Source organism: Thermobia domestica, chromosome 4, assembly GCF_964235325.1.
Source record: "Thermobia domestica chromosome 4, izTheDome1.hap1.1, whole genome shotgun sequence".
NCBI classification, from domain to species: Eukaryota; Metazoa; Arthropoda; class Insecta; order Zygentoma; family Lepismatidae; genus Thermobia; species Thermobia domestica.
Window position 1 is genome coordinate 310,977,740 of NC_137457.1, and position 20,983 is coordinate 310,998,722.

General features: G+C 37.0%; 1 protein-coding gene across 1 annotated transcript in view; it reads right to left on the reverse strand.

Annotated features, from left to right (window-relative positions):
- phtf (putative homeodomain transcription factor) overlaps positions 1–20,983 on the reverse strand; it is a 119,540-nt gene that overhangs the window by 43,900 nt on the left and 54,657 nt on the right. Inside the window, exons 11-14 of the mRNA XM_081756487.1 lie at positions 18,624–18,669; positions 10,012–10,134; positions 4,724–4,907; positions 1,185–1,413 (exon numbers count right to left, since the gene is read on the reverse strand). Of these exons, the coding sequence (XP_081612613.1) occupies positions 1,185–1,413; positions 4,724–4,907; positions 10,012–10,134; positions 18,624–18,669 (582 nt within the window). The remainder of the gene's footprint in view (positions 1–1,184; positions 1,414–4,723; positions 4,908–10,011; positions 10,135–18,623; positions 18,670–20,983) is intronic.

Sequence of the window (20,983 nt, forward strand, 5' to 3'; positions counted from 1 at the left end):
TGCTTATATATTGCGTTGTTGTCCTTTTTCAATCTTACGTTATCTTAGTGCTCCGGGAGGTATATAACAGATAACCAACTCCCAAGCAGCCAGAAGGTGTGAAAGTTTGATGAAGACACAATTATTGTGTTGAAACTGTTACGTGATTGTATGTTTTATATATATTATCACATAGCCTTGCTCAGTGTGTTGTTACGTTTAGTTTTACAATATTAATCTATATCTGCTTATGCCAAGCGACAAAATTTTGTCCTTTCAATCAAAAGAGAATGCAGCCTTTGCTATGAGAATTAATCATTTTAAAACGTTATTCATGCTAAGTTCTTTAAAGTTACAGCTCTTAAAAGCATCATTATGATATAATTAAAGTTTGACTGTGCTATTTTCAAAGAAAAACTACGCCCCCTCCAAGAGAAGTCTCTTGGACACAGCCTGCAACTAAATCCCGTCTGCGGGCACACCTTTACCTATAATCATTATATTCATGCCAAAATCGATTTAAAATATGCCTAAACACGCTACGTTTTTCTAGACTCGACTACTGAATAAACACCTAGGTTTTAAAGTGTTGTTCGTCTGGACAGTTTTACATTCTGACAATGCTGACAATACTTTTTTTTTTTGCCTCACGATTCTGCACCGAGGCTAAAGGAGACAGTGTTGATAATGGATGGAATGGTGGAATGAACAAAGTGGGTGGGGTCAGGAGAACACCGAGAAAACCTACATCTATGGTGTTTGTCCAGCACGAAGCCCACTTGGTGGGAGCTGGGATTGAACCTGGGAGTTCATGTGCTCAGAAATGAAAAATGAAACGAAATCTTTAAGTTTTACGTCCCACAGTTATGTCGACTATTCCAAAGGAGACGGTGTTGATGAGAAATGAAGGAAATGCTGGAATGAAGAAAGTGGAAGGAAACGGCAGAACCCTAAGAAAATTCCCCACACAGGTGTTTGTCCAGCACAAAGTTCACTTGATGCGAGTCATGTGCCCAGAGGTGAGCGCTCTATACTGGGCCCCCACTGCTCCTTAAATATAGAAAAAACATAACACACATAATATTTTTATAACGAAAAATGAAATCACTCGGTAAGAGTAAATTATTATTTTCATTAACTTACATGTTGTAATACTCAACATTTCTTAACACATCCTTTTTTTAATGCTTTGATGATTCACTTACCTTGAGATATGATCTGACCGAAAGCCATGTTTTAATATTGCGTACTTTATTGAGTCTGAAATGTGGAAGTTCGGATTTTCGAGCTCTTCGGAATGACGTCAAATGAGAAAACAACTTTGCGTAGAGAAATCTTTGTTTGAAAGTTCTCTCTGCCACAGCCAACAGGAAGAAAAATAAAATTGCTAATGCCGACCGCTCTATAATTGCTATTATCACCACAATTCTTTCTCTGAAAGAAAAACATGAAAAAAGAAAATTTTATTATTGAAACGTATTTTAAGAGATAGCTAAATTTCAGTAATTTAATATATTAAGCCAGTGTTCCTCAGTGTTAAAAAAAAAAAAGTTCACTGAGCACTACATTCCGTAGTTGAGAATCTCAAAAATGTATAAATTAGGCAAACAATACGAGGCGCGTTCGGAAATAACCGCCGATTGGTTACTGTGCGTGAAGTAGTGTGGGCAGCGCTGCTATCTTTGCACAGACGTGTGCGGTAGATCAGTCTGCATCCATCCGTCGTAGAGTGAAGACTGTCTGATGACTAGTTCCACTTTTGAAGCGTCTCAAAATGTGTGCTGCAATAGAAAACCCCGTCAAGTTCGAGGCGCGAGCTGTTATAAGTTTTCTTACAGCAAAACAATATTAGGTAGCAGCTGCAGCAGCTATTCATCAGAAACTTTGTGTCACGTATGAATCAAGTGTGATGAGTGAAGGAGTTGTTCGTGAATGGGTTTGTTCATTTAAAAGGGTCGAACAAACATTAATGACGAAGAGAGGGGTAGCAGGCCATCAGTGGTCACTGGTGAACTTGTTCAGAAAATTGATGGATAGGTTCGTGAAAATCGACGTTTTACAATCTCGGAGTTTTCCGATGAATTTCCACAAATTTCAAGGACTGTGTTATATGAAATAGTGAAGTGGCTTGGATCTCAGCATTTTGGTGATAACAAGAAGCTGAAAAATGCAGTCACAGGCTGGCTCAAGGCACAGGCAAGAGATTTTTATGCTGATGGAATTCCTAAGCTAGTGCACAGATATGATAAGTCCTGGATTGTTTATGGAAACTATGTTGAAAAATCGAGCAAAAAGTAGTTTTCAGATGTATATAATAAATTATTCTTATTTACTTTGGTGTCTCTTTCTTAACCAATCGGGAGATATTTTCCGAACGGCCCTCGTAGATTACACAATTTAATAAGGTAAATATTATCCGAATTTAAATAGTTTATATAGATGTGTTATTATAAAATTTTGTGGGTAACCAAAATTATTTTAAAAAATTAATATATAGTTTCTTCTCTTAATATAAACATAAAATTAAGGCAATTTTAATTAATATAATTTTAAAAGGGCGGGTCATGTAGCTAGAATGGAAGAAAGTAGAAACGCTCTCAAAGTCTTGACTGGAAGACCAATCGGAAAACGACCATTAGGAAGACCTAGGCGCAGATGGGAGGACAATATTAAGATGGATCTCGTAGAGATAGGAATACAATGTAGAAACTGGATCCAATTGGCTAAGGATAGAAATCAGTAGAGAGCTTTTGTGAACGCGGCATTGAACCTCCGGGTTCCATAGGCCATAGAGTTAGTTAGTTAGTTAGTTAGTTATAATTTTAAAATTAATTTATACTATTAATACTAGTATTAATACATACTACAGTCGCTTTTGAAGGAGATAAGAGTAGGGTGGTTCGCAGTACATTTTAACTAATGAAACTGGTTATCTATTTTAAAAAAAAAAGTTTATGAAACGCTGCAATGAGATAAGTGTTAATAGAGAATAATTTTTATTCATAATATCATGGTTGCATCTAACTTTTACAAGTAATAAGTTCTGACGAAGTATTGAACTCTTTTTTTTAATAATACAAGTGACCGAGTAAATATCTAGTATAACACCTTTCTCCTAGTTATAATAATAAATAATAATAATAATAATAATAATAATAATAATAATAATAATAATAATAATAATAATAATAATAATAATAATAATAATAATAACTAAATCAGGTGTTTCACTCCAAGCCAAACCTGGATTTTCTTTGAATAGCTTTTGTTTTTGTAACAATATTTTAACAACAATGTAGTGTGACAGAAAATTTGGTAAAGGATTTTTTTTTTTAAGCATACTCATGATATTTTGTAAATTTCTCATAGCTTAAGTTTAAAAATAAGGAACAATCTTTCCCTTTACCAATTATTCTGTCACACTACAGAAATGTCTTCGGTCCGCTGCGACATATGAGCGAAAGTACCTCATTTCGTTTAACCGAAATATAATATTGTTGTGATATATTTGCTCACGGTCGTCAGTCAATTCGCTATGTGGAAGTACAATTAGGAGCTGTTATTTTGCCAGTGGCAGCACTGCCTATCCAGCCTGTTTACTGTTTGCTCTTGTTCATTCAGTTCTTTTGTGAGGTAAGCAGAGTGATACTTACTGGCCGTGGTGACAGTGTAATTGTCAAAGAAGTGAATAAAACTGCATCGGTACAGCTGTTTGTTCGTAAGTTTGGAAATAAACATGTACCAAGTAAGTCCACCATTTGGGCAATAGTGAAGAAACCCAATGACAGCAGACGTACTAACAATCACTTTTCGAAATACCGAGCACCTGGGTATTTTAAGTTGCGATTTGTGGTCACTTCCATCATACATTAAGTCATCCCATTTTGCACAAACAAGGTAAGTCTGTTGAAAATTTCGTTACAGTGTCTTCATGAGAATAACTTATTAATCCTTTGCATACCAGTGATATCCATGTGGATGTCATGAAAACGTATCCTTTATTAAGGGTTGTATTAATCTTGGAGATGATGAAATTTGTTAGTGGTTTGCAAGGCAAGACTTAGTTCTACTATTTTTCCGTAGGTGACAGCACCTTACTCACAGAAAGGACAAAAAAATGTGTTCTCAGTAGATGGCAGGTCTACGAGAACATTCAATTACAACACACAAGTGTTTGTTTTGACGATAAACAATTAGCAACTTCGAGATCGGAAAAGGAAAACCTTTGTCTTTGACCTCCGCTCACTGTTGCCAGCCTGAAGCAGCATAAAATCCTTCAGAACATAAAGCATTCCCTTTTTCAGTCCAAATCTTCCACAATGCAAATAATTGTTTTTATCAGTAACGTGAATGCCCTCCTCACACGCGCACAATAACTCTGCCTTATATAACGGTATCTATTAACGGTAAATGAAACCGGTATTACAGCACGCACATAGGAAAATGATACCTGGAACGCAAGGGGTTAATGGAAAGCTGGATTTGGATTGTAGCGAGACATCCTACATACTCAAGTACAAATATTTTTCGCTTTCATGGTTAGAAAGTTTCTTCTAAATTTACGCTATCAAGTATATAAGCAATAATCAACCCACTGTACTATATCTGTTAGTTGTATTTAACCATTGGCAGAGAATCACACAGACCCCAATAAAATCTAAGAGTATAGGATGAATATCATACTGGGATCTACGGAAGGGTAACCAAATGACTATCTCTATCTCTGATTTAATATAGTACTTACGATAATGTATATCCTAATGCTGTATCTATTAACACTGCTAGAGCACTTGTAGTCTTTTGCAAAAGGGAACTTGTGATATCTGTAATATCAGTGACTTGCAAAGATATATCAGGAACTGCATCAATACATGTGCTCAATCGGCACAGAGAAGGAAGGAACGCAAGCACAAATGCCATTACAATACCTGGAAAAATGAACAAATAAATAAACAATTACATTTTTTGCATATTCTTTAGTGCAAATATATTGAACACGTACAAATAGTTATGTTGTGCAAACGTTTCGTTGGTAGCTTCAAGTGTAAACCAGGAGGCGAAATACCCTTCAGAATGTTTGAACCACACAAATGTTAATACTGCATTTGCGCGAACATAAGCCGCACTCTTTTTCCTACATTTTGGCTTGAAAAATCATGTTTCAAAATGACATGTACATGTATTATTTTGCAGCCTTCAATTTGAATCATTTCAGTTGTAACGGTACGTCCACATTTCCTGTTGTAAACTACAAAATCAAGCAAATCTTTTTCCCACATCTGGATAGTTGCACTTTTGCCCTCGAAATGAACGCCTACTTTTCAAACTATTTAAATTTTTCTTCACTTGCACACCACCGACAAACGTTTTTGTCATCAACATTAAATCTGCGTCCAGCCTCCCGCTTTTCGTGTTCCTTTGCATAGCTGATAACTTGAAGTTTAAATTTCGCTGTGTATCTAGTACGCTCCTTTCTCATCGTCATTCAGAAACCAAATCATCAACTTTTCTCGAATAAATAAACTTTGAACTTCCTTAGACTATCACTTAAATTAGTCACATCACCACACCTCGCAATACGAAAAACCTGTCATGTTGGTGACAGGCACGTAGCCTAGGATTTCGTAATAGGGGGGAGGGGGGGTCCGTGTCGAAATACTATGGTTATCACACCGGGGGCTCGATCATTCTAAACTATTTTACTGCCAACATACCCATATTGGTTCGTTAGGACAATAAAATGAGAATATGTTAGTAAGTATTTTAATAAGAAACTACGAAGAAATCTTGAGTAAAAGAATATTTTAAAAAGTATTGAAAAAGATATAGTCTTTCGAGGTCATTCGAACTCGGTTCTTCTTGTCGTCGTCTTCTTTTTTTTTTTTTTTTTTTTTATCTTCGTTTAATGCCGTCAAGGATAGCAACGAGATCTCTTTCGGCAATGGGTTAGTGTTACCGCGAAATTGAAAATTTCTTTAACAAGTGTAACTGGAATCTATGTTGCCATGCTAATATTATTGGTGATTGTGGGCATTTTTAAGTTCTACCTGAGAGTGTATCTGATTGAACCGGTTTATCGATAGGATTAACATGGAACTAGATGGAATTCGGAATGCTGCGTTACAATAATATCCATTTTTAACTTGAACCCCCCTCTTCCACCACACAAAGCTCCTCATAAGAAAGCTTGCCGTGGCTTTTTATTTTTAACGCTGCTGCTTCTTTTTCTTTCGCCCTTCTTTAATATTCTTCATTTCTGTTCTCGAAGGGGGAAGGGGGGTCCGGACCCCCGGACCTACCCCTTGGTCACTTGCCGGCTACTGATAAGTCACCCTTAGTTATACGAGAGTTGAAGAAGGTGAAAGAGAGAGATGCAATTCAAAGTACTATTTAACTGAACTTTCTTGTAAATTTAGTAGTGCAACCTATTTTCGAGATTTACTTTTCTCTATATAATCTCGTGTCAGAAGTTTAGATGCGGCCTATATTTGCGCAAATACAGTATCTGATTGACGTTAGTTTGGTATAGAACATAGGGAACACACTTTGCAATTGTACATATATTTGGACATACGAGGGGTCATTCGGAAATCAAAGAAGTTTGTGTATTCAGCCTGCGCATGTTTTATGAGACCCAGTTACACATTCACTGCATTCTGTTACACATGGACAGTTGTCTGATGTAGTTGGTGCCGGAGAGCAGTTGACGATGTGAAAAAAAAATGAAGTGAAATCTTTGAGTCAGTAAATCCTACCGACTGTGAGATAGAGAGGTGTGATTTGGTTCGTAACACAGAAAGTGTGGGATCTTACGAGATTATTGGAGATAAGTTGCAGTCTACGGTAAAGATGTAATGAATGAAGGCTGTGCTAGGCAGACAGATGTGCATAACGGGGAGAACTCGGGGCGGCCGTCACCACAAATGCGGTGAAGTAAAATACATCATCATTAGAAAGAATCAACTATTGACGATTAGTGAGGTACATGAACAACGTCTTAATATGTCGCGAACAATTGTGTACAAAATTGTTACTGATAATCTGAAGTTTCACAAAATTTGTTCGCTGTGGATACTACGGATGCTTACAGATGTCACCGAAACTGCAAGAATGAATGCTGCTTGATGTTCGTGAAGCGTTACGAGCGGAATGAGGAAACATTTATTTATCAGGTTGTCACAGATGGAGAAGTACGGATCTGGCACACCATACTCACAAGAAAATGCCACCCATTTCGCACCAAGTTTTTCTTAGAGCTCTCCAGTTTCCTCCCACTCCCCTCATTCTACTATTTCGTTATCATCACCGCCCCCTTAGGCGTGGAGTGTTAAAAAAATAGCATCATGTCCACTCATTTCAAAATTCATGGAACTTCACATTAACTACTTCATCCCAGAAAGTCATTATTTTCTGGGAGTCATGCAGACATTCTTGTTGATTTCATGCCACGTAGAACAACCTGATGCCTTATCTCCTAATCTTGCTACTCCAAGAGGACTATTCAGAAAGCTCTCGCGCGGTCTTGTTCTGATTCATGATAATGCACGCCCGCATTCCCCACAAATGACACAAATCATGCTGCATGATGAATTCCACTGGCATACATCTGAGCACCCATCCTACAGTCCCGATCTGCCTCCTTCGGATTATCACCTATTCGAACTTGTTTGTAACGCTTTGCGAATGATGAGGACCTATACGAAGCTGTCTTGGACTGCGTGAATCATCAGCTGGAAACCTGATACAAGGAAGGGATACTTAAACAGGTGTCGAAGTAACTATGTGGAGAAGTAGATAAAATTCACAATATGTATACTCTGTGTTTGCATAATTGTCAATATATATCTTTATATTGTCAAACGTTCTTAACTTTCCGAATGACCCTCGTAAATACCTATACATACTTGGAAATATGTACGTATACACATTTAGAATACTTGTTTATATAGTTTATTAATTCACCGCAAATGCTTTTCAAAATTGACTGGACCGGGACTCGAACCCGGGATATCCGACAAACCGTGCCGATGAGTTAACCACTACGCCACCCAGTCGGCTTTCCAGATCAACCAAACAGTCTCTGACTCCTATAATCGGTGCTCTCCACTCAAACCACATGGCTTGTATTACAGCCTAGCTGCTGTCCTGGGACAATACAGTACAGTGTCCATATATGCATAAGATCCCAGGTTCGATTCCAGGTTCAGTCAATCACTTTTTCACTCTTAGTGAGTTATTGAATTCGCACCTAGAGAGAATTTGGTGCGTAAAAGTAAGTTTAAATCAATTGTTTCCTCTTTTCATTTATATTTAAGTAAATATTATTCGCGTAATATTAAAAAAAAATCCTGTTTTTATTAGTCACCGACACTTAACTGATACGAGTACTCTACTCTCTGTCACTCAACGACAATGTACACTCATGTCCAAAATAGCTGTCGCACATCTATAAATGTCCTCTTGTAAGAATATAATTTGATAATGAATTTGAAGGGTACTTTTAATACTGATACTATGTGTATAATCGGGAAATGTATATTTGTGGTAAATTTTATAGGAAAATTACCACGAAAATTAGAATTATAAATACGAAAATTAGAATGAGTACAAAAAAATGTTGCTAAACGGACAAGAAAGTTTTATTTTCGTTTTACTGTTCTTATTTACTTCTCTTTTGACATGAAATTTTCCACATATATGTCTTAGCCGATTAGCTACATTATAAGAACACATACTAACATTATAAGAAATACCAGGTGAATTCGTTATCAAATTATACTCCTACAATAATACATTTATAGACATGCGACAATAATTTTGGACATGAGTGTACATCTGAAAATCGGTGCAATGTGTACGAGACTCCTATTCTTTAGACATTCCCAGAACTGCTCCTTCCTTTATTTTATTTATTTTATTTTTTACTTTTAGACAGGAATAAAATTAAAATAAATAAATGAAATTCACAGTTCGAACGATAATAACTGCCACAATATTTAGTTCTGATGTTGCAGTGGGGAGCGAATTCATATCAAGATTATATTGTAAATTATCATGTGAGTGTCCCGGATTTTCAGTCTAGAAATATGCAACCCCTACTCATGAACGATTGTTTCACAAGTAGACACTTAGCTTCTTCATTTTGTCGTTACCCGAAACAATAGATTCATCCGGTTTCATGGAAATTGATAACACAATCAAAAGATTTATTATTCTCATTATTATCTGGAACAAAAGTAATTATTATTACTATTCGTTTCTTCTTATGCTTTGCTCTACTTTTTTTTATGCTATTGATCAATTTCTTCGAATCTACGTTTAATGACATACCTGTATACATGGTAGCCGATAATCACGTATATGATGTTTAAGTCACTGTAGTATTTGCAATTCTGGACAAAAAAGTTTCAATATGGGAACACTGTGTAGCCTGTGAGTGGGGATAACGCTCACTGGAGTTAGAACCGTTAGTGTATGCCAGACAGTGCGAGAGTGGCTGAATGAAACATTCCCAAATCGCTGGATCGGTCGATGTGAGTCTGTCGAGTGGCCAGCTCGATCTCCCGATTTGAACCCATCTGACTTTTTCTTTTAAAGGACAAAGTATATCAATATTCAATATGCAATTTGGCCGAACTACAGGAAGCTATCACAGAAGAGTTCCACAAGATACCAGTATGGGTCTGTTAAGCTGCTTCTAACAACATTACTTTTCGCCTCCACGATGTACCAATTTGCATGGTGTATTGGTGGACCACGCCATGGGGAACAGAGATTAAAATTCTTGTATGGAAAGGTATGCGAGTAATGTGTTTACGTTCAATTTTATGTTCAGGTTATATTGCTAGTTTCTTTACCGCAGTCTTTGAAACTTCATATAAAATACACAATTATGAGCCATCCTCTGAATTAAGACCATGCTGAAATTCTAATTAAGGCGATGAAGGTATTTCAGTAAATAAACAAATGTACACACACACACACACACTACTGTTTAATTTTATAAAATAGTACACAAAACAATATGCTTACCCCCGTAAAAATAATCCAAATTCTCAGGCATGGATTCTACCCTTGCAATAATCGCAGAACTTATATCCAATACTGATAAATCTGCCTTCTTTACATCACGGTTCTCCCAAATAGTACAGCTCACTGTAAGGAGACAAAACCATTTTTAACAGATATTTCATAATTTATAGGTTTTTTAAAAGTTTAACTAAAAGTAAAGTTCCCTGGATAGGAACATATTGATTGTATGGAACTGTATTATACCATTTAGTTCTTTTAAAACGTTTCTCAGTGAGATATCAGGGTTTCCAATTATTTCGTAACCACGAATTCCTTGATTTTTCCGTTTTTCAGATCTACTGTATATATAATGTGAACAAGCAACTATATTTTTCCCCTCCAGGTTCCTCATTTATTACATTTGTACATGTGCGAGGGAGGATCAGAAACTAAAGTTATCAGGCCGATATTTTTGGAGTTTTGTTTGTTACAGAGGAATAAAGAATGTGTGGTAATTTTAATATATGAAGTTGGCAACTGTGCAGAGTTTCAGCCACCAGCCACCTACGGAGCTAGTTGTATGTAAACACAAATGGCGACTCGTTTAGAAAACTGGTCTCGCCAAGAAATCCGCTCAATTATTCGATTCCTGTGGGTAAAACATGTAACTGCGGCTGAAATTCAACGGCAGCTGGTTTATAAAGAGGCTGGAATGTCATTATCAGCATGTCGCAGAACGTTGTTGAAAGTTTGCGGCTGGTAGAGAAAATGTCACTGACGAGGAGCCAACTGGTATTGGCCGACCCAGTACGGGAATCGAAGAATTGGGAATGTCGTTCGGAAGCGTTCGTCACATTGAGTACGACATTCTGCAGACGAGGAAGTGAAACATTTGGTCAGAACGTGGCTGAACATGTAACGACAGGATTTTTACCAGGAGAGAATCTTCAAACTCATCACGCAATGCGATAAGTGCTCAACCGATATGGAGATTATGTCGAAAAATAACTTAACACATGTATTACCTGTTGGCTGTATTGGTTGTATGAAATACATAGGACGTCGATAATCTAAACGTAAAAAATCCGAACAATTTGAAAACCCGAAATACCTGTGGTCCAATTAGTTCAGACTTTCGACTTCCTACTATAATATATACATGTTTCACTGCAGGCTTTTGAAACCTTATTTCTAATTACTCCTCGTGTATATATATATATATATATATATATATATATATATATATATATATATATAGAGAGAGAGAGAGAGAGAGAGAGAGAGAGAGAGAGAGAGAGTGAGAGAGTGAGTGAGTGAGTGAGTGAGTGAGTGGATGGATGGATGGATGGATGGATGGATGGATTCCAACTTTTGCACAAAACTAATTTCTTTTGTATAAAATTTTCCTTACTAAATAGCTGGGTAACGCAAAAAGAGAAATGGCTTTTGAAAAGTAAAAATCCGCTCTTACAATTCCCTGACTTTTCCGGGCTCTCCAAATCAGTGGAAACCCTGTCAACTAAGAAGTTACAAAAAATACAACTGAAAAATAAATTTACAAGCTCAGAGGGAACCAGCGGAAAGATGGAAATGGGATGCAGTTGTTCCGCAAAGTCATGGATTTTTTTTTTTTTTTTTTTTTTTTTTTTTTTTTTTTTTTTTTGTCCTCTAGGCCTACTCCCTAAAATTAGAAAATTAAAAGCGTTGAATATTTGTGCCATCTATATTCTTTACCTCATTGATTTTTATGCCGAATTATTTTTCTATTTCAAAAATTCATTTTTGATTGATAAAGTGTTTGGGATCTTTCTACTTACAGACTTCTGTAATTCCTGAATTTCCTTTAAGATTCTAAGCTTTCGACTCTCCCCTGGAGTCTTGGTCACAGAGGTTAAAAACAGGAAGAAAACGAATAGAAACATCAAGGAATAAAAATGGAACGGACTTACCAAGGGAAAAGCTGTGTTATACGGAAACATGTTGTCAAGTACGTCAGTGATCAACGGATGAAGATGATGCAAACTAAAATATGGCGGAGACAATTTGTGCGCCTTTCTTGTTTCTCCTTGGAGGTTTGCCAACTCATGTTATTTTTATTGTCATGTCAATGCTGTGAAAATTTTCTAATTACCGCCTCTTATTCGTCACGCAACCATCCCTTGTCTAAAGGACCGTACAAAAAGCATTGCATTTCCTCGTCTGTCCGATTTGGGTTATTTTTGGATATGTTGTAGCTGAGGACCTCCAAAATCCATCCCTTGTCAACTGTTTATATGGGACCAACTCCCTATGACCAACCCTGTGCCCTCAAGAGGTCACCAAAGGTCACACAAGGGGTGCTATAAAACTGGTTCAAACTTGGCATACAAAAAAGAGCTGTGTATTCTACTGGGCTACGTTAAATGAGTATAGCTCACGTAACCGTGTGACTTTTGGTGACCTCTGGAAGGCAGAGGGTTGGTTATAGGGAGTTGACCCCATATAAACAATTGACCGGAAGGCCCTCAGCTACAACATATCCAAAAATCTCCTAAATCGGACAGACGAGAAAATGAAAAGCTTTTTGTATGGTGTCCTTTAATTTCTTCTTCTTTTTTTAAATGAAAAAATACACCTTCAAAAACCAGTCTACTTCATTTCTAGCTCCAAATAAAATTTTTGAATCTTCTACTCTGTGTTGTGTTTCTTTTAAATGTTTTCGATAAATCTGACACCGGATTTTCCGCATTTGAATCTCCTCCCCCTAATGTGTTCCTTAACTCGGACTTTTAAATTTATTTTTGTTTTGCCTCTCTCGGCACCTGCATTTTATTTCGTAAACACCCGATTTTTCATTGGGCACGTGAAATAATTTTTAAACTAGGTAATGTTCTTTTCCATAATTTTGGTGGGCTTTAAGGCTGTACGAAAACGGTATTGGGTATAGATTCTATTTAATGCAGTTGTCACTCTGGAAAAAATAGACAATGCAACCCACATTTTGTCTTTCATGTCGGTTTCAGGTTTATTGGAAGCTAAATTACTTTTCACCTGATTATATTATTTGTTTAATATTTAATAATAATAAATTACTTCCTCAAAAACAGATTTACAGAGCCTGAATATCTAATGAAGCTGGGTAGTTTGAACAGGTACCGAGCTTCATTATTAACCATCATTTGTTTCGGTCTCTTCAGAATTCTCTGAATGGTGTTGTCGAAACGATGGGAGACCATAAAATAAAATGGCACATATCTGATTTTATAGTATTTTCTTTAAGCAATAAGAAAGGTTTTCTTAATTTTGACCTCAAAATGCTCGACATTTTTTCGAAAATTTAAAATTATCAAAACCTAACTTCCGTATACTCGAGATTACTCATTTTTCTAGAACGCGCTGCCCCATATTTGTTTCTGTGTTAGGTTAATTTATCGATTAATTAATGGGATTTTATGTTTCTTTCCAGCACTATTTTTATATAAGAGGGGGACTTTAAAGTACAATACAAAACAGTACTCAAGTGTTAACTCGAGTCAGGCATCCTCTCTCCGTGCAAATCGGTAGTATACACACTAATTATAATAGAAACAACGTACATATTTTTTCATTCATTTTTACAAAAGTTATGATTTTGCCATTTCAAAATGTATAATAAGAAACAAATTAACTAGTCTACTTACTATGAAAAGCTTGCGGAATGATTTTGTTTACTCACAGGAGATTATTATTATTATTATTATTATTATTATTATTGCCTTACTAGCAGGTCACTTCCGCAACTGAGAAGCTTCCATGCTCCACGGTCCTCCACTAACCTCTTCGTCTTCACGTATGATCTTTCTGTTTTTATATCATCCATCAATTGTAGTCTCCTTCGCCCCCTCCCTCTCTTTCCCGCCATTATACCATTTAGGACGTCCCTATACTGCCACCATTTCTTCTTAGGCACGCGGGATCTGAACCTCATGAATTCCTACCGAGAATCGAAGCCTGGTCTCTAGCACTCGAAAAGATAATAGTAAGAATAGTGAAGATACTTACTATCCTGTTATTAGCAATGATATTTTATATTTACATTTTGTATAATATGGTTTCCAAATCGACTTTGAAAAGAAGAGTGGATAAAGAGTTATTCAAGGAATTATTCTTAGTCTTCGGGATTAGGTTAGTAGCACACAAAAATGGTATACTCGAACATTTGAGCTCACGAACAGCATCTTGTTACACGTTATTTTGCATAGAGAAAACTTATTTTTACAAACAGTTTACAAAATTACATGTTGTTCTGTGTAGAAAAATTTTTTTGAAATCAAAGCCTCATAGGAATTAAAGCTAGTTTTTTGACAGTATAAATAAGCAAGAGGTTATACTTTCATGTCAGTAAGATATTTTTTTTTTATTGGATTTAAGAAAAAAAATAATGTTACCTGTTAACCTGCACAATTCCTTTCTAACGAAGAACCAAAGAAATATTGATGAAATGGTCTTCTCTCAACAAAATCTCTATTTTTCAACCAAATACTACGATGCGATGTAAACCTTACGATTTTTACAAATCGTTTAGATGAGGATACCTGGCCACAGAAGTAAGTTTTTATATTGATTTTTTCTTTATTTATCTATTTAACAATAACCAGATACAGCTCAGAGGCCATTTTATGCTGGATATCTAACAACAACAGTAACAATGGAAAGGATTCGGAAAGGTATCTGCCAGGGTCTGTTTAGTAAGTACCATTCCGGTACGACTGAGAAAACCCTGGAAAACCCCAGTCAGAATGATCTGCAGCGAGAATCGAACCCACGACCTCCCTAATGCGAAGCCAACGCTCTACCACTTGAGCTACTTCGCTCGGTTATATGTTATTCAACGCGATATTTAACTTGAATCATTGTGTCCTCAAACACTTTCAGTGAAGCACTATCTAGAATACTGAAACAAGGCCCATGACGCTATTGAAACTAGGTTTGATGCGAAGGATTCCTGAGAAAAACAAAGGAAGGAAAAGAAAACCGTGTTGAAGTTTTGAAAGCTAATCAAATGTCAATTCTATAACGCACAAAGAGTGAAAAGGTGACTAACTGGACCAAGACTCGAACCCGGGACCTCCGGCATATTGTGTCGATGCGTTAACCACTACACCATCCACTCCGGTTCCCAGAACAGCCACTCACTCTTTCACGCTCCAGTGCTTTCAACTCAGAACACACAGGTTGTACCACAAACTACTGCTGTACCTGGACAATCCCTGTGTCCATATACCGAGCATGTAATTTCATATATATCAATTAAAGAGGAAACAACCGATTTTTTAACACACCAGATCTTCTTTAGATGCGAATTCTATACCCACTGTCGTGGCGTAGTGATTAATGCAGAGGCACGATACGCCGAAGTTCCGGGTTCGAGTCACGGTCCAATAAGTCACTTTTTCGCTCTTTGTGTGTTATAAAATTCATATCTACAGAGGATCTGGTGTGTTAAAAAAATCGGTTGTTTCCTCTTTCAATAATATATATAATCAAATGACAGTTGATAAAAAAAAAATGGTGAAAACTGCTTTATTTGCTTACTTTCCAAAATATAATTCGCAATTCTGGGAGCGAATGTATACCAGAAGTTCTTTTTTAAGAACATTGTAGAAGAGCACCATCCCAGGGAGCACAGAGGTTAAGCAATAGAGCGCGCTTACCTTTGAAGAAGAGCTCGCAAGTTTGAACTTAATCTGTCATGTGAATTTCACAAAGAAACAGAATGTGTGAAAAATTTACTGTAGCATCCTCTTTTTTTTCTTTTTTTACCTCTATCATTTTAAAAATGGTTTCAACACAGAAGTGTCTAACTATGGATTATGGCTTTCATAAAAATAATGAACAGAATACAGGAAAACGGATTAATATTTCAGAAATACGGAAGATATAACTGTTCTCTCTGCATATAAAGGACTTCAAAATCTAATCAGGTGTTATTGATCTTAGAACCAACTAGGATATCATGTCTTTATCGGTTGGATATAGAGGGCTGTATGTTTTCAACAGTCAAACAATTATTCATTATTAGAACAATTTTGGAGTAATTATTTTTAATCTGAATTCTTGTTTGAAACGAATATTCGAAGAATCTACAGAAGGTTGTTCGCGTTAAATCCGACCATTTCTGATGAGTACTCACCTTAAAAGATACCGTGCCGCCACCACCGATCATGTTCTATTGCGAAAAATTTATGTCCCAGCATTGTGGACTATCACATGGCATCGTAGTTTCCATTGCAGCAAGCTCCGGCGCAGGACAGGCATGGGAATTCTGTTTCACTCCTCCCTGCACGCTTTCCATAAAGGGCGCGGCGCATCCAGGGTGCGCGGGCGGCGATGTTGAAAATGTCGTTTCATCAGTCCAAATATGCAAAATTCCATTGGACTGGCATCTTCACAGGAATGTCTTCAAACGGAATGACACGAATTCCTAATTCCTGTAATTTCCTGATAAAAAAAAAAGTAGTGATGTTCTGGCAGTATGACTCGAATCCTTGTCCATATGGATCATCACCTGGTATGTGTCCATTTCACACAAATTGTGGGATGTCTCTCTGACAGATAGGTGTTAGAATAGAATCTTGGAAGTATTCACCTTTACGTTTTTGTTCACCTTGCGTATCATCAGCTTACCCTCATATCTCAATCCCGTAACAACCATAAGCTACAAGGGACACTTTCCCTACACTACCGAACAAAGTTGCTGCGTCCCTTGCCGTCGATTCCACGGTATGTGATTACCCGAATGTGACCAGCAGCAGTGTGATGGACATATGATTCATTTATAGTGACAACTTTCTTTCATTTGAAACCCGACATGTACACTTCGCAGTTTCCTGCAAGTTCGTCTTACGTTTGGCAATGTGACGCGGTAGCAGGTGGTGTACACCGGCCTTCCGCACACACTTCAACCTGACGCACTTGCGTATTGTTTTGTTCACAGTTGACGGTGCGAAGTGGAATCTGTGGCTCCTAACACGTTGCGTCGGGGAATTTTCTTGGCACGCCAATCGACGGATCTCCATTAACACTGCAGATGTCACTTTGTTTGCAGCCCTTCTTTTGGTGGTTTTCGTGGGTGAATGTTTCGCAAGGGTCAATGTTATGTGTAACGGACCACAATAGCTTTCGCAGTACTCCCCCCGAGCGTTACCCCCTTGTGCCGACACTGTTTCAAACTGGATACGTACGAGCACTTGCATGAAAAAGGGCCATTACGCAACCCTCCTAATACTGGTTGATTTTCGGTGCCATTTGATAACACTCACGGACCTACAAGGTCAGGTACAACAATGCTTCTGCCAGCAAACTCATTGTTCTAGCATGATACGCCAGGTAGCAGCACTGAATCGAAAATGGTCAGTTATACAGTGAACAACCTTCAGTACTATTCGATAATAGAAAGCAAACAGGGCGAGAAACGTTGATAAAAAATTAAAATATTTGTAAACCAAACTAAGTATCCCAATGATTTGGTAGATAAACTGAACAGATAGAGCCAAACTGTTTTTGCAGTAGAAAAGAAAGAGAAAAAGAAATAAGAAAGTAGCAAAATAAACTAGAAAAAAATAACATGCCTGTAACATGGGATATTCCCTCACTAGAAGGTGGCAACCCTGAAAAAGACGAACAATCTACATTAGACTAATCTGCCATACAACTTACATAGCTTGCTTTCTGCATCCTCTTCGTACTGATGACAGTTTTATATTACTTGACCTATCCTTTACTGATTCTACTCTGATATCGTTCACGGTTCTGCTGCTCGTTATTTTACTAGACTCACCCTTCACTGTTTCTGGTGAGTTATGCTGCTTGTTACATGATTGCACCTATCCTTCACTGTTTCTACTCTGACACTGGTCACGGCCCTATTGTTCATTGTATTACTTGTCCTACTCTTCACCGTTTCTACTCTAACACTGGTCATGGCTCTATTGTTCATTGTATTAATTGTCCTACTCTTCACTGTTTCTACTCTGACACTGGTCACGGCTCTATTGTTCATTGTATTACTTGTCCTACTCTTCACTGTTTCTACTCTGACACTGGTCACGGCTATGCTGTTCATTACTTGACCTACCCTTCACTGTTTCTACTCTGACACTGGTCACGGCTCTGCTGTTTATTATATTACTTGTCCTACCCTTCACTGTTTCTACTCTGACACTGCTTTGCTGTTCATTGTATTACTTGTCCTGCACTTCATTGTTTCTACCCTAACATTGTTCACGGTTCTGCTGTTCATTGTATTACTTGACCTACACTTCACTGTTTCTACTCTGACACTGGTCACGGCTTTGCTGTTCATTACTTGACCTACCCTTTATTTTTTTCTCCTCTGACAATGGTCATGGCTATGCTGCTCATTATATTACTACATCTACCCTTCACCGTTTCTAGTGTGACACTGGTCACTGCTCTGCTGGAATGTTAGTAATAAGTGATAGCCAATTCAAACACCAGGTGAGTGCATTCCATAAAGCTAGATTATTTTCATGCAACAGATCTAGTAACCCAATTCTCTACTGTATTATTAATATGAAGGCAAGGCAACAACTACATACTAACATGCACAAGTTATCTTTTTAAAGACGATTATAATAAAACGGTTTTCTTACCCTTATCAGAAGCTGCACAGCTTGGGCTCAGTATAACAGTTGGTGACTGAAATATTAAAAATTAATTGATTAATATGTATTGCCAATAACAAACAAAATCGAGCGTTAAAAGTAATAATAACAACGGTTTTGTACAATGAACCAAAACGGAATTCTTTTCTCTCTTTTACAGTGTAAGTCAACGTTATCACCTTATTAACGAAAGGACCTACTCCAATAAGTGCCTATCCGGTTACATTGATGTGAACAGACTTTAGAGGAGATAGCTTAAATTCAGCTCACATTTAGAAGACACTATGTTCATTCTATATTCCAAAAGCAAACTGTCCTAAAATGTATGGAATTCAGTGAAAAACGACGAAAACATTAATGTTAATGGAAAATCAATGGAAAAGAAATAATTTCTCCATTTATCTTAAAAACCGAAAGCGGAAGATGGCTGAAATTTAGCTTAAACATAGAACATACTATGTAGATTCTAGATTCAAAAAATAAATTGTCCTAAAATGGATGGAACACAGTAAAAAGTCAGGAAACATGAACTTAAAGTCAATGGAAAATCTACGAAAGGAATGAAGTCGTCCACACTTCTCAAAAACTATAATAAGGAGATGGCTAACTGAAAGTTTCCTGCAAAGACATAATGAAGAGTTAAAAGACGATGTACCCGAAAACGGTCGCGCATGCGCTGTGCAAGACTTTTAAAATGACCCTTGTATATTTAGAATTGCTAACCGTGTGCATAACAACGGAAAAACACTTCACGTACTCCGAAACATAGAATGCTTCTACGGTATAGCCGTCATTTTGGAAACTAACCTTGTGTTGTCATCTGTCGTCACGAGCCAAGATTACTAATATGAGAAATTAAACGTTCAAATCTGTTCTTTCGTTTAATCATTAGCACAAATGAATTGTGTTAACAGTTTTTGACTTATTTCATTTTAAAACCCCATCATTTATAATCACCCTGTATATCTAACCCCTCTTCATTAGGTATATGTTATGTTTACTTTTCTTAAATTTGATTGCTACTTCTATCAGTCTGGTGGAGATTATTACTTCAATTTCCACCCCTTAAATCGTAGGATTAGGCAAATGGAAGAAACTGACTTTAACAATTTACAAAAAGATAAATGGATCTCTCTTACGTTATGGCCAGGACTTCTATATAAATTGAAAAAAAAAATACATAAAAATATGTAAATGAAATGAAATCTTTCAGTTTAACGTCCCACGTTTACGCCCTTTAGGCTAAGGGAGATGATGATTAAGGCAAATGAATAAAGATGGAAAAACTGGTGGAATTATAAAATGGGAGGAAACGGGAGTACTCTGAAAAAACCTATGGACACGTTATGTCCACCACAAACTTACTTGGCTGGAGATCGAAATAGGGACAACACGCACGAAGATAAGTGCTCTACCACTGAGCTATCATGCCCAACATATAAAAATATGTATTTTGAGCAGCTTTCATATCTCATAGAAATTTTCATAATTTTTAATACGATATAAAGTTTCAATGTGGATGGTAAAATTAATTCGGGTATTTATGAGATGAGAAGATTTATGACTATAGCCAGACTTATTTCGGAATAACAAAAGGAAATATCAACATTAGAATAAAAGCACATATTAAGGACTCCAAAGACACAACCTTAGAAGTTCCGAATTGTTTAAAGACTTACATAAATCTAAGCATTTCATTAAATAAGCAATATATTACGTAAAACTTTTGTATATATCTTACTTTATTAGGACAAACAATTTTTAGGATAAAAAAATCTCATATACGAGGAGTGTTTGGAAAGTAACTTCCGATTAATCACTGTGCGTGAAGTAGTGGGGGTAGCGCTACCACTTTTGCACAGACGTGCACGGTAGATCAGTTTGCATCCATCCGTGGTAGAGTGAAGGTTGTCTGATCACTAGTTTCAATTTGTAGCGTCTCAAAATGTCTGCTGCTACAGAAAATTCCGCCAAGTGCAAAGAGTTATACGTTTTCTTACGGCAAAACAATATTTAGCAGCAGCTATTGATCGGGAACTTTGTGGCCATGTATGGACTAAGTGTGATGAGTGAAAGAGTTGTTGATGAATGGGTTCGTTCACTTAAAAGTGGACGAACATACAGTCATGACGAACAGAGGAGTGGTAGACCATCAGTGTGGTCACTGATGAACTCTTTCAGAAAACGAATTTGAACAGATTTGGCACCCAGCGATCATCATCTCTTCATACATATGAAGAAGTGGTTTGGATCTCAGCGCTTTGGTGATGAGAAGCTGAAAGATGTGGTCACAAGCTGGCTCAAGGCACAAGCGGGAGATTTTTATGCTGATGGAATCTCTAAGCTGG